This window comes from Priapulus caudatus, unplaced genomic scaffold (assembly GCF_000485595.1).
Source record: "Priapulus caudatus unplaced genomic scaffold, Priapulus_caudatus-5.0.1 Scaffold1195, whole genome shotgun sequence".
NCBI classification, from domain to species: Eukaryota; Metazoa; Priapulida; class Priapulimorpha; order Priapulimorphida; family Priapulidae; genus Priapulus; species Priapulus caudatus.
This window is the reverse complement of record NW_014578256.1, coordinates 34,387-45,157: the sequence shown is the minus strand read 5'-3', so window position 1 is coordinate 45,157 and position 10,771 is coordinate 34,387. Positions and strand designations below refer to the sequence as shown.

The following is a 10,771-nucleotide window of genomic DNA, read 5'->3' as shown; positions in this document are numbered from 1 at the left end:
ATATATCGGGTATATATAAAATGTGGAACCGAAACCGAGCCGAAAACGGAACGACGGTTCGAATATCCGAATGGTGGCGCAAAAACCGCGGTTTTCGGTTAACCGTGGTTAACCGTTACACTACTAATCTCTACACGCAGTGTTCATTCCCTACTGCTCCATTGCAGGATCCAACTTTGAACAAGGTCAGTGAATCGTGCAAGCGGATGTCGACTAAGCCGAGACATGACCATATATATTCATGCTCGAGGGCCCGCCAGCCGGCTAACAAACCACCTGAATCTTCTACTCATTTCATTGCATGCACTCATGTAAATGACAAATTCGTCTCCTTGCCCTTCGTGGAGCCACCTGTACGGTCCGCCCGCTCTCTGTCACCCACGAACACGTGTGACGCACGCGACCATACTGTAAGTGCCATCAATTAGCAGACAGCTAACCGATAGAGGGAAGGAACGAAGAGATTTCTCATTGATCACGCATAGTCAGAGGGAAGGATGAAAAAATTGCCGTGGGTATCTCAGGCAGCCGGGCGGAGCCGTGGGAAGGGATGCGCGAATCTCTCGCTCAGTTGCTCAGTCTCGCGGGGACGTCTCACCTTCATGCCGGAGATGTCGGCGTTGATGTAGCGCAGCACGGACGCGCTCAGCACGGACAGGTTGTTGAGGTTCCAGGGGGCGCTGACGTACTGCTCATCATCGTCGGGGAACAGCTGCCTCGTCGCCGCCGTCGGGAAGCCGCTGCCGCTCTCCCGCGTGCTCACGTCGGCGCCGTACTCCACCGACACGTCCTCGGCGACCTCGCGCGTCAGACGCCAGAACTCGCGCTCGACAACGTCGCACGGCACCATCTGGCGGCGAGAAAAACGAATTAATCACATCGATTTCTTTGTTGTTGTTGTTGTTGTTGTTGTTTTTTTTTGGTGGGAAAGCATGTAGAACGATGCTTTAGCATGTTAATTTTGCGATACGGAAGTACTGACGTAATACTATAGGTTTAATGGATGAAGGGTAGCCCCCTTTAGTGGCATGAGATACGGTTACAGCATCTAGATATTTCCGGAATGCGATGATTTTATCAAGCGAGTAAAATCAATATTCGCAACCGAGCAGCCTATGATTTCATTCCACCAGAATCATCGTTGCCCATAATCTCACGACAGCAAGTCGCCTTAACCTCAGCAAATAACTAAAAAAGAAATTCACGAAACAACTGTGCAAGAGTGCGAGCGGTCGAGAGATTCACTACTCTACTCGAGTGGTTGGACCGTCAGTGCGTTAGACTGTCGACACGTACGTGTACGGGCATGTTGAAGTGCTCTGCCTTGAAGGTGTCGGCCATCTCTCCGAACGTCTGCAGGCTGTACTGCCGCGTCGTGTAGTTGAAGCCGTACGGCTCCCTTGGCTTGTCGCACTCCTGCGGGACGAGCGACGATGATTACTCGGCGGTAATGACGTCACGTATGCAGTGCATCACGCCATGTTTTATCGTTATCCCACGGCACAACCCTACCCCTAACTCTAACCCCTAACCATAAGTCTAACCACTAACCCTAACTCTAACTCCTAATCCTCACTCTAACGACTAACCCCTAACCCTAACTCTAACCACTAACCCTAACCCTAACTCTAACCCCTAACTTTAACCAATAACCCTAACCCTAACTCTAACTCTAACTCTAACTCTAACCAATAACCCTAACTCTAATCGCTAACGATAAACACTAAGCTCCCTTAGTGGAAGGCTCCCTCGGCTTGTTGCACTCCTGCGAGACGCGCGCAACGAGCGGCGACGATTACTCGGGGGCAACAATGCGATGACGGCCGCAATGCACAGCGTTGTAGTGTTATCACACTGTGGCACCCAAACCCTAACTCTAACAATAACTCTAAGCATAACCCTACTCTAACCCTAACTCTAAGTCTAACCATAACCCTACCCCTTAACACTAACCCTACAGGTGGAGACAAAAGCACGAGCGTCGTTAATAGTTCGCACAGATCACAGATCAGACGTCGCAGGGTACTGCTGTTGCGCATAACGCACCGCAACGTAATGTAACATCGTCCTGTATCACTTCGCATCACCTCGTTTCACATCACGTTAATTTGCAGTTTACAAGTCAGCCACTAAGCGGACGTGTAAAATCATACCGCTGTACTAATAACGCACTCAATGATGCGCCAACATATGCAACGCATCCCGCTGCGTTATATCATTATTGCAAAGTGACACCCAAAACCTAATCCTAAACCCTAAAAGCCAAGCCTAACCCTAACACAGCACTACATCTATACGTGTAGCCCCCACAGGCTTTCCCACCCAGGCGCCGCGCTGTCGACGCGCGCGATTACCGACCTGGCGCACGCATTGAGGGCATCTCCAGTCGCCAGAGGGCAGCGCGGGCAGCGGTGGCACGAGGCAGAACATGTGGTAGGTGTTGTCGCAGCTTTCGCAGATCAGCAGCTTGTCCTCCTCCTCTCCTCGCCCGCACGTCAGACACACGTACTTCTCGGCCTGCAGAGGGAGGACACGCGGCGTCGATGCGATGGCTGGTTGATCTAGTAGCCCTCCCACGTCTATGTTTATTCTAACTTTCTAAGCCCTTTACATATCTAGTCTTCCACTATAACTGACGCAGTCGGCCTATAGCAGGTGAATTATCTAACCATTCACAACCGCTAACATCTCACACATAGTAGCATGTATGCTATCTAACCCATCACAACTTCTTACATCTTCCACAGTGCAGCACGCATGCTATCTAACCCTTTACAACCTCTCACATCTCACACATGGTAGCAGGTGTGCTATTTAACCTTTCGCAACCTCTTACATCTCACACAATGTAGCAGGTGCACATTCTACGCCTTCACAGCCCCTTCTACATCCCACACATGGTAGCAGATTCACAACCTAACCTCTCACAACCTGCTACATCTTCCACAATGTAGCAGGTGCACATTCTACGCCCTCACAGCCCCTTCTACATCCCACACATAGTAGCAGATTCACAACCTAACCTCTCACAACCTGCTACATCTTCACAATGTAGCAGGTGCACATTCTTACTCTTCACAACCCCGCAACATCTCACACGCCCCACCTACCGATTCCAGAAGCAACAAACCACAGTTACCTTTCCCCTCCGTCACTGTAGATCACGGTACAAGACACCACAGTAAGAGAGCATCACGATAGGTCCTAGACACCATCCTACAGCCCACGCGTACCATCTAGATTCACGTTTGAGAGGCTAACTGACCACCGGGAATTTCTACTAGATCTACTCGAGTGACTTCATTGTGCGCACTCACATAACTGATGAGCTTCGTCTCCCTGCCCTTGGTGGCGCCACCTGCTTGATCTTTGTCTCCTGCAAACGTCTCGCCTATAAACAAGTGCACAGCTCTGCTGCATTTCGACAGTCCATAGAAAGGAAACATATCCGGGGGGGAGGGATGTAAAGGAACTGTCGTTTTCCACTGCCGGTAGTTTACATAACAACTCATAATCTGACCAATACTCGAGTCGAATTTAAATGATTTTTAATCGATTGAAAATTACACGTCCGTCTTCAGATTTGCAGTTAGAACAAGTAAAACCTGAGAAAGCGAGCAGGATAAATTCAGTCAGCAATAATAAATGAGTAAAACACTAGCAGATGAACAATGCAATCTCAGCTATACCTATAACACATGTAACAGCTGCCTTTGGTCCTGGGCCGTAGAACTGCAGTCGTTTCAGCTCCTTGTTGGCCTCGTAGTCGACGGATATCTTCTCCTGTTAGTCACAAACACAGACACACAAACACATCGTAATAACATACATATATAATGTGAATAACGTACAAATAAAATCAACTGTAGCGAGCGTCAGAGCTTTGATCGAAATGGCTGTGGCTCTGACGTATCAGCAGCATATACCACGTATACTGCGACGTTTAAAATTAACGTCTCGAAGCCATCTGCGCGCTCGTCACGCGCGGTGTCAAGCGGCTTATGTGTGGTGTCACGCTCCGTACCTCGACGATCGCCTCCTTGGCGACTCGTTTCGATCGTCGCGACGTCACCGATTCTGGCCGTTGGGCGTTCGACTTCGCGTCTTTTCCCGTCTTGGTTTGGCCGCCCTGCAAACGTGTGCGCAATAGCGGTGTGAATTTTACGTTGAGGACTAATCTTACCTATACGCTACTGCACCTAAAACGTCCGACCTTCTTATTCTGGTTGCTTTGTGCTACTAGTAACCTCGTAACAATGACGTTACACAATCCAAGGAACGATGACTAATAAAAAAGTCAAAATATTAATAAAAAACAACAATGCATCGCTACTCAGAAATGCGCTGAGTCGACGTTCACGTAGTTTTGTGGTTGATTGATTGCCAGGGAAATGAAGCCATCCTTCAACCCATCTTTGATAGGCATCACAGAACGACACCCTGCTCGCCTCACCTCTTTGTTTAGGCGTAATCCGGCTGCAAAGATATCGTACGGGTAGAGGATCCTGTCGTAGTGCTGCTTCAGCATTCCAGCCATGCCCTTGCTGGGCGTCGACATGAACCCCATGAGCCGGCTGACATTCGGCCAGAGCTTTCGCAGTGTGACAGTCTCGTACCCTCCCTCATCCTTCACCACCTAGATGACAAAGTACGAAGAAGGTTGAGCACGAGCTTGGGTTACTCCTCGCGGTTTACGAGCCGAGTGTGCACATGACCGATCAGTCTTGTACTAGCATTATAGTTTCTAGTGTCAGATATGAAAGAGCCGGCCATTTTAACATAGAGATTTCAAGATCGTACATGTCGCTGCCTATTTTATTAAAGATTTCCAAATTCATTTCTATTCGTTTTTAATTCGTTCGATTTATATAATTTTAATGCCGGACATTTGTTGATGATGAAGTCAAGATTCCTCACCTTTCTCAGCCTGTACAGATCCAACACTGTTTTGTCAACAGTGGGAAGCTTCAGTGGCGACCCCTGTGGAGTGAATTACAGAACAATAAATGCACGATACATCAAAACATATAAGTTCTCATCCTTTCGTTACCATACGGATATTTTCAAATGCATTCATTCAGATCAAATTTATAAATAAAAACATGTGGTTTTTACAATTACCTGAAGCTCCCAGAACTTGGAAATTTTGTCGAAAAACTCCAGCCTCACGCGTGTCGTCGCCTGCGAGATAAAAAAACATGTGGACGCTATTTGAAGGGTTGTCTGCCAATCGGCTGTGTCTCGTAACAATGCCCAGATATAGTACAAAAATTATTCAAAAGGATCAGATTTTTTTCAAAATTATTCAGATCACTCTTCTGTAACTCAAATGCAAGCACATTATTTGCTTTCTAAAAAGCCCATGTCATTCCAGCTATTCGTGGTCCATAATAAATAGATGTTTTCACCTACCTCTAGTTCGCTAAGCCTCTGAATACGTGGTGAGAACTTAAATCTGTCCACATCAATAGCAAAGGGTGGCTGCCACTCCTAGAACATACAATGAGGACTCGGTAATCTCCCAGGTGGCTTACACGACTCTATATACATCGACTTGTGGGTCACCCAGTTCAGCATACCAAATGTCCCCGTTCACTTTAATCTCGAATTCACTTCAAAACATGAATAGGTAAGTAATTCATGACTAGTCTACAGTTCAGTGAATGAATCAGAAGTTTTAGCTTTGCATTTTTTTTAACTTTGTGACATTTTAGCATATGACTGAGAAGGGGATGGATCGACTTTAGCTTAAGAATCATGGCTGCCACGTTGACGTGATTTGAGATAGAACGATCCCCGCCCGATTTTCACCTTACATTTAGCGTGATACTGATACTGATAGGGGAAATCAGGCTGGTCACACAGTCAACACATACTATTACTAGTTTAAACTACATGACATGTGGGTTTCTTCTGACTTTGTGTTAACTACCAGTGACAATTGATTGCGCAACAATCAGCATATGCCAATTAGTTAATGTGCTCTCGTCCATTCCATTGTGATGATTGTGCTCCGATAGATTATCGGTGACCTGATCAGAAGTTGATCTGTACGACTGACACGTAAGTTAATGGTTTTCTTTCTACACACCTGCTACATAGATATGTATTGCTTACCGGCGGTGGTATTATTTTACATATCCCATGCTTCTCTGCCTCTGGTCTTATTTTTGCAATAAAGCCCAGGGGGTCGAGCCAGTCGTCTCCGAGTGGATGATATACGGGGCACTCGGGTGGGCGAATAAACTCCTCGGGGGAAAACATCCTTCAGATGTTTCAGATGTTTGTGTAAGTGTTATTAAAGATAACTTACATTATCCTAAACAAAAGAAAACAGCTTCTGTAATCACAAATTTTTCAACAACAACCTGGTGCCTAACAACATCCAAGTGTAAACCACTTATACGCGGTAAGCATATAAAGTAATCCGAGGGCGGTAAAGCAGTTTTTTCATTAAACTTGTATTATTATTACTTAGTTTTTACTCACTTACGTAAACAGCGTGAAAAATACATCATTTATGTAACGATTCGGTAACAAGCTACGGTTTATATGCGTTTTATAAGATTCCCATTACATTTTTGCGGATTGATTTCTGGAGGCTCGGTTTACAGTATTCATGACATGAAACGAGTACTTTAATTGGGCGAGCTTTATAAGAGTGGCGAATGTGTACTCTGTTTACGGACCTGCTTTCGGCGGAACACTCAAAATGGCGTCAGCCGCAACAAAATCTGCACAAACTACCCAAACATTCAGGTTTATTATCATAATTTTACGTTGTTAATGTAGATTTCGCATAATGGTGACGATACCATGTCTTAGAGTATTACTATTTTCCTCTCAACCAAATTTCACTCCAAATTTCTCTATCTGTGTATATAATATCATAAACGGTATTTGTTGCGTAGGCCTACATCATTCATATGATTTATTTACATTTACAATCTGACAATCATTGTTGTGATGAATAATGGCAAATTTAAATAGAAATGAAGTTATAATAATAATGTTGAGCGTTTGTGACGCTATGTCAAATTATTAAATTTTTTCGTGAGCAGGACAGACACAGCAAAGCCAAAGAACAATGGTCGATCGAGGTCCCCGAAACGTAAAAAGCAAGCTGACGAGTTGCCAAGCATTGCTGAGCGGCTGGCGAATCTCAGACCGTCACGAGAGTTACTGGAACACTACAGGTTACACAATTATAAACATAGCGTTCTGTGATTGATTATGATATCACAACATACTGCATGATGATGATGGTTGCTGAAATATTACTGTTGAAATGTAACTTGGTCTGTTCCACGGTTGACCACATTGACATTCATTTCATCATCTACATTTCATCGTTCAGTCACTTGTGTTACAAATGGCTTCAGGGTGAGAAACTAGCGGTCGCCCAGTCGCCAGTGGCGATTAGAAAATCGACCGGGCGACTGCTTGCTCGTGTCAGCTGGTCCGGCGGGGCGACTAGATAATCGCCGCACAGGAAATAAAAAATTTACCAAACTGAGGCCATAATAAAAAAGTTGTTTGTTTGCCCTTCCCGATTTAAAAAAAAAGTTTTTGTATGTGGCAGGTCTGCGGCAAATTTACGCGGGCTACAGTACTAGAGCTATGCACAGCCTGGCTGCGTAGGTGCCCACTGGCTGGGCGGCACTGATTGAAGTAGGGGGGAGGAGCGAGTGCATTATTGATTGTTTCACTTTCAGCTGCGTGCCAGGGTGCATATATGTTCATTATTACATATGTAGGGGGTGGCCGGGCACCGCTGGTATGAGAGCGCGACAGCAAAACTTTCCTGGAATTGGAAATCGCTATATTATAATTTAGATATTAAATAACTTAATTATGGATCTAACTCTGACAGATTAACTTTATTTCCCTTTCCAAAGACTAATATGTGCTAAGAAGATATTTATTATTTCTTAATTCAAGTTCCTTTTATTTTTAATGCTTTTATTTCCAGATTACGGGTATGTATGCGTGCGTGCGTGCGTGCGTGATCTGGAAATAAAATCATGCACAATTTAGCTCTGATGAACACACACTGTACAATGTACATTATATAAATCTGTAGGCAAACATAAAAGGTATCTCCACACAAGCACACCTGAGCCCGTAGACACTATTGCTGAATTTGTAAAAAGACCCCCCTCAAAAAAAAGCCGACCACACTTTCATGTCGGGTGAGGGCAAACAAAAAATTGTTTAATTGTGGCCTGATTATTTTGCCCCACATCCGAGTCATTCACTTTGCTATGACAGAAATCCTGGACCAGTACCTACTGACCAGGACCAGTACTTCCTCAGAGGCACTGGTCCTGCTGGACCAGTGCCTCCAATTATCAGTTTTCCACCCTGGGCTTAATGTGTCACTAATCAGGTGTTCAAATCCGTAGCCTACAATGATTGAGTATGAACATGCCTAATAACTTGTTTCTGTGATCTACATTTACTCTGAGCCTGCTTTATTCCTATTGCTTATTGCTTTGTTTGAATTCACGCATTGTTTCCGCTCGCAGAGAGAAGATTGCGCAGTACGATGAGGAACATGAGGTCCTCACCAAGAAGCTTGATGACTGCATGGCTCTGTGCGAGAAACAGGTACTTACTAGAACTTCCCTGACATCCCAAACTTACTTAAGTGTGTGTCAGGCATTACCTCTGTTTCAAGTAATACACGTGAACGCTATGTAGACGTGTGATGTGTAATGTGAACGTGATGTATGGATCGAATATCTCTGTCCTTGCCGAAATTCGCCACGTACAAATTTCAGTATATGTGACGCATTATCTGTGCATAATCTCTATAAAAAAAAACCACGAGGACATTACACTAGATGTCGATCAAATTAGTGTGTTTCTGTCAAATCTGCCATGTGTCGGGAACAAGCGTTTCACGTTGGTTTTCAGCACAAGCTAGAATGGCAGCTGCAGCAGAGAAGCGACGAGATTGCGGCGTTGCAGAAGGCTCTCAGCGACATACAGGTGCACCTGTTCCAGGAGCGGGAACACGTGCTGCGGCTGTATGCTGACAACGACAAGCTAAGGGTGAGGGCCCAGTAAACGCTTCTGCCAATCTTCTTCCTCTTCTTCTTCTTCTTCTTCTTCTTCTTCTTCTTCTTATTCTTCCTCTTCTTCTTCGTCTTCTTCATCGTCTTCTTCTTCTTCTTCTTCTTCTTCTTCTTCTTCTTCTTCTTCTTCTTCTTCTTCTTCTTCTTCTTCTTCTTCTTCGTCTTCTTTCTCTTCTTCTTCTTCATCTTCTTCTTCTTTCTCTTCTTAATGCGACGCCATATACGCTGAATACATGGCCCTGTGCAGAAGCTTGCATTACTGCAGAGTATCATTGCTATCGTAATCAACACTAAGTGCGGCGTTCGTTAGTCACGTGTTCGAAATTAGCCGCGGAAATCTTAGTACCTATCGTCGTCTCTCCTTGGCGAGAGTTATGAGTGCGAGTTTTGCCACGATTCCTTTAGATTCGCGAAGCCGAGGACAGGAAGAGGATCCAGCAGCTTCTGTCTCTCGCCGGAGCGGAAGAAGACGAAGTCACCTACCTCATGCAGGTTCCCACGAAGATGCCTCCGATGCCGGAGATGTACCCCGATAGCCTGCGTCACCAGCTGTTGGCCGATCAGGCAGACAAGGTGCCTTAAATTGACTACGTCACAAATTTTCTATGTTGCATATTTGTAAAAAAAATTGTTGCAATTTTTTTACATGAAAAATAAGCACTAACGGCACTAAATGTATCTTCGAATTCTTACCTGATAAGATTGCTTTTCAATTAGTTAAACATCCAAAAAATCTGGGCGATTTTATATATTGGTCACGACATTAAATGCTTGCTATGGGCTAAGTATGAGTCACGGGTATTTGTTCGCATCAAACGGAATAGCAAAATAGAAAGTTTAATGCAGCAAATTTAACCATAAAAGTGAACAGAATCACTTACATTTCGTAAAAAAAAAGTGGACATAATTTGTTTTACTTTTACTATTTACGGTGACGTAAGCACTTTCAAAGTGACGTAACTAGTGTGCCAGGTCCTGTGGGCTGCAGTGACTAGGTCGAGTGTAGTGCAGTGACCAGAGAAGATAGAAGAAGACTAGCGGTGTCGTAGTTTTCCGTGTAAAAATGTCGATGGATAAAAATGCAAACTGAACATTTTTTAATTGAGAGACTTGAAAATGCTAAACTTGGTTTGTGTAGCAGCATGTAGAGTCAATTGTGAAAGTATGTGAGATGCTAAATCATAAGTGTTCAGGTTAATCACAAGACAGGTACCGGGTCAAGTCATCATCATCATCATCAGTTTAATGTCCGTTTTCTCTTTCGGGGTTGGACAGTATTCAATCCCAAATCGTACTCAATTTGTAATTTGTGAAAACACATTGATTCTAGAAGTCGACAAAGGCCAGCCGAGCAAAGAGGAACAAACGTCCCTCGTCAGTCGATTCGGAAAAATTCAAATTGCAAAATGATACCCTATCATTGCAGGTAAACCATGCTTTTTCTTCAATGACGGCAAAAATCGGCCGTGACTTTATTTATTTTTTGTGCACACATACTTGTAGCAACACCTGCCATTTGCAGCAGAACAGCATAAATGAGAAAAATACTGCTGCAAGTATGCTGGTAAAGTAATATTAATTAAAAAATTTCAAAAATGGCTTCCCAAATAACAATTCTAATAATGTAAGTATGCATATAAATCAAATCAAGAGTCCAAAATACAAAAATTGGAAAAAAAAATTATTTCTAT

At 44.2% G+C, this 10,771-nt stretch overlaps 2 protein-coding genes across 2 annotated transcripts in view; one reads left to right on the top strand and one right to left on the bottom strand.

Annotated features, from left to right (window-relative positions):
• The window catches only part of LOC106815765 (lysine-specific demethylase 5C-like), a 35,354-nt gene extending 28,980 nt beyond the window's left edge, over positions 1-6,374 (bottom strand). Inside the window, exons 1-11 of the mRNA XM_014820272.1 lie at positions 6,118-6,374; positions 5,413-5,490; positions 5,122-5,181; positions 4,918-4,980; positions 4,454-4,636; positions 4,025-4,129; positions 3,690-3,783; positions 3,318-3,391; positions 2,359-2,517; positions 1,297-1,416; positions 599-850 (exon numbers count right to left, since the gene is read on the bottom strand). Of these exons, the coding sequence (XP_014675758.1) occupies positions 599-850; positions 1,297-1,416; positions 2,359-2,517; positions 3,318-3,391; positions 3,690-3,783; positions 4,025-4,129; positions 4,454-4,636; positions 4,918-4,980; positions 5,122-5,181; positions 5,413-5,490; positions 6,118-6,264 (1,335 nt within the window). The 5' untranslated portion in view covers positions 6,265-6,374. The remainder of the gene's footprint in view (positions 1-598; positions 851-1,296; positions 1,417-2,358; positions 2,518-3,317; positions 3,392-3,689; positions 3,784-4,024; positions 4,130-4,453; positions 4,637-4,917; positions 4,981-5,121; positions 5,182-5,412; positions 5,491-6,117) is intronic.
• Positions 6,375-6,702: 328 nt separating this feature from the next.
• Positions 6,703-10,771, top strand: part of LOC106815764 (coiled-coil domain-containing protein 77-like) — a gene marked incomplete at its 3' end in the record, with an annotated part of 15,861 nt that continues 11,792 nt past the window's right edge. Inside the window, 6 exon segments of the mRNA XM_014820271.1 lie at positions 6,703-6,759; positions 7,062-7,196; positions 8,529-8,610; positions 8,920-9,057; positions 9,486-9,653; positions 10,411-10,506. Of these exon segments, the coding sequence (XP_014675757.1) occupies positions 6,713-6,759; positions 7,062-7,196; positions 8,529-8,610; positions 8,920-9,057; positions 9,486-9,653; positions 10,411-10,506 (666 nt within the window).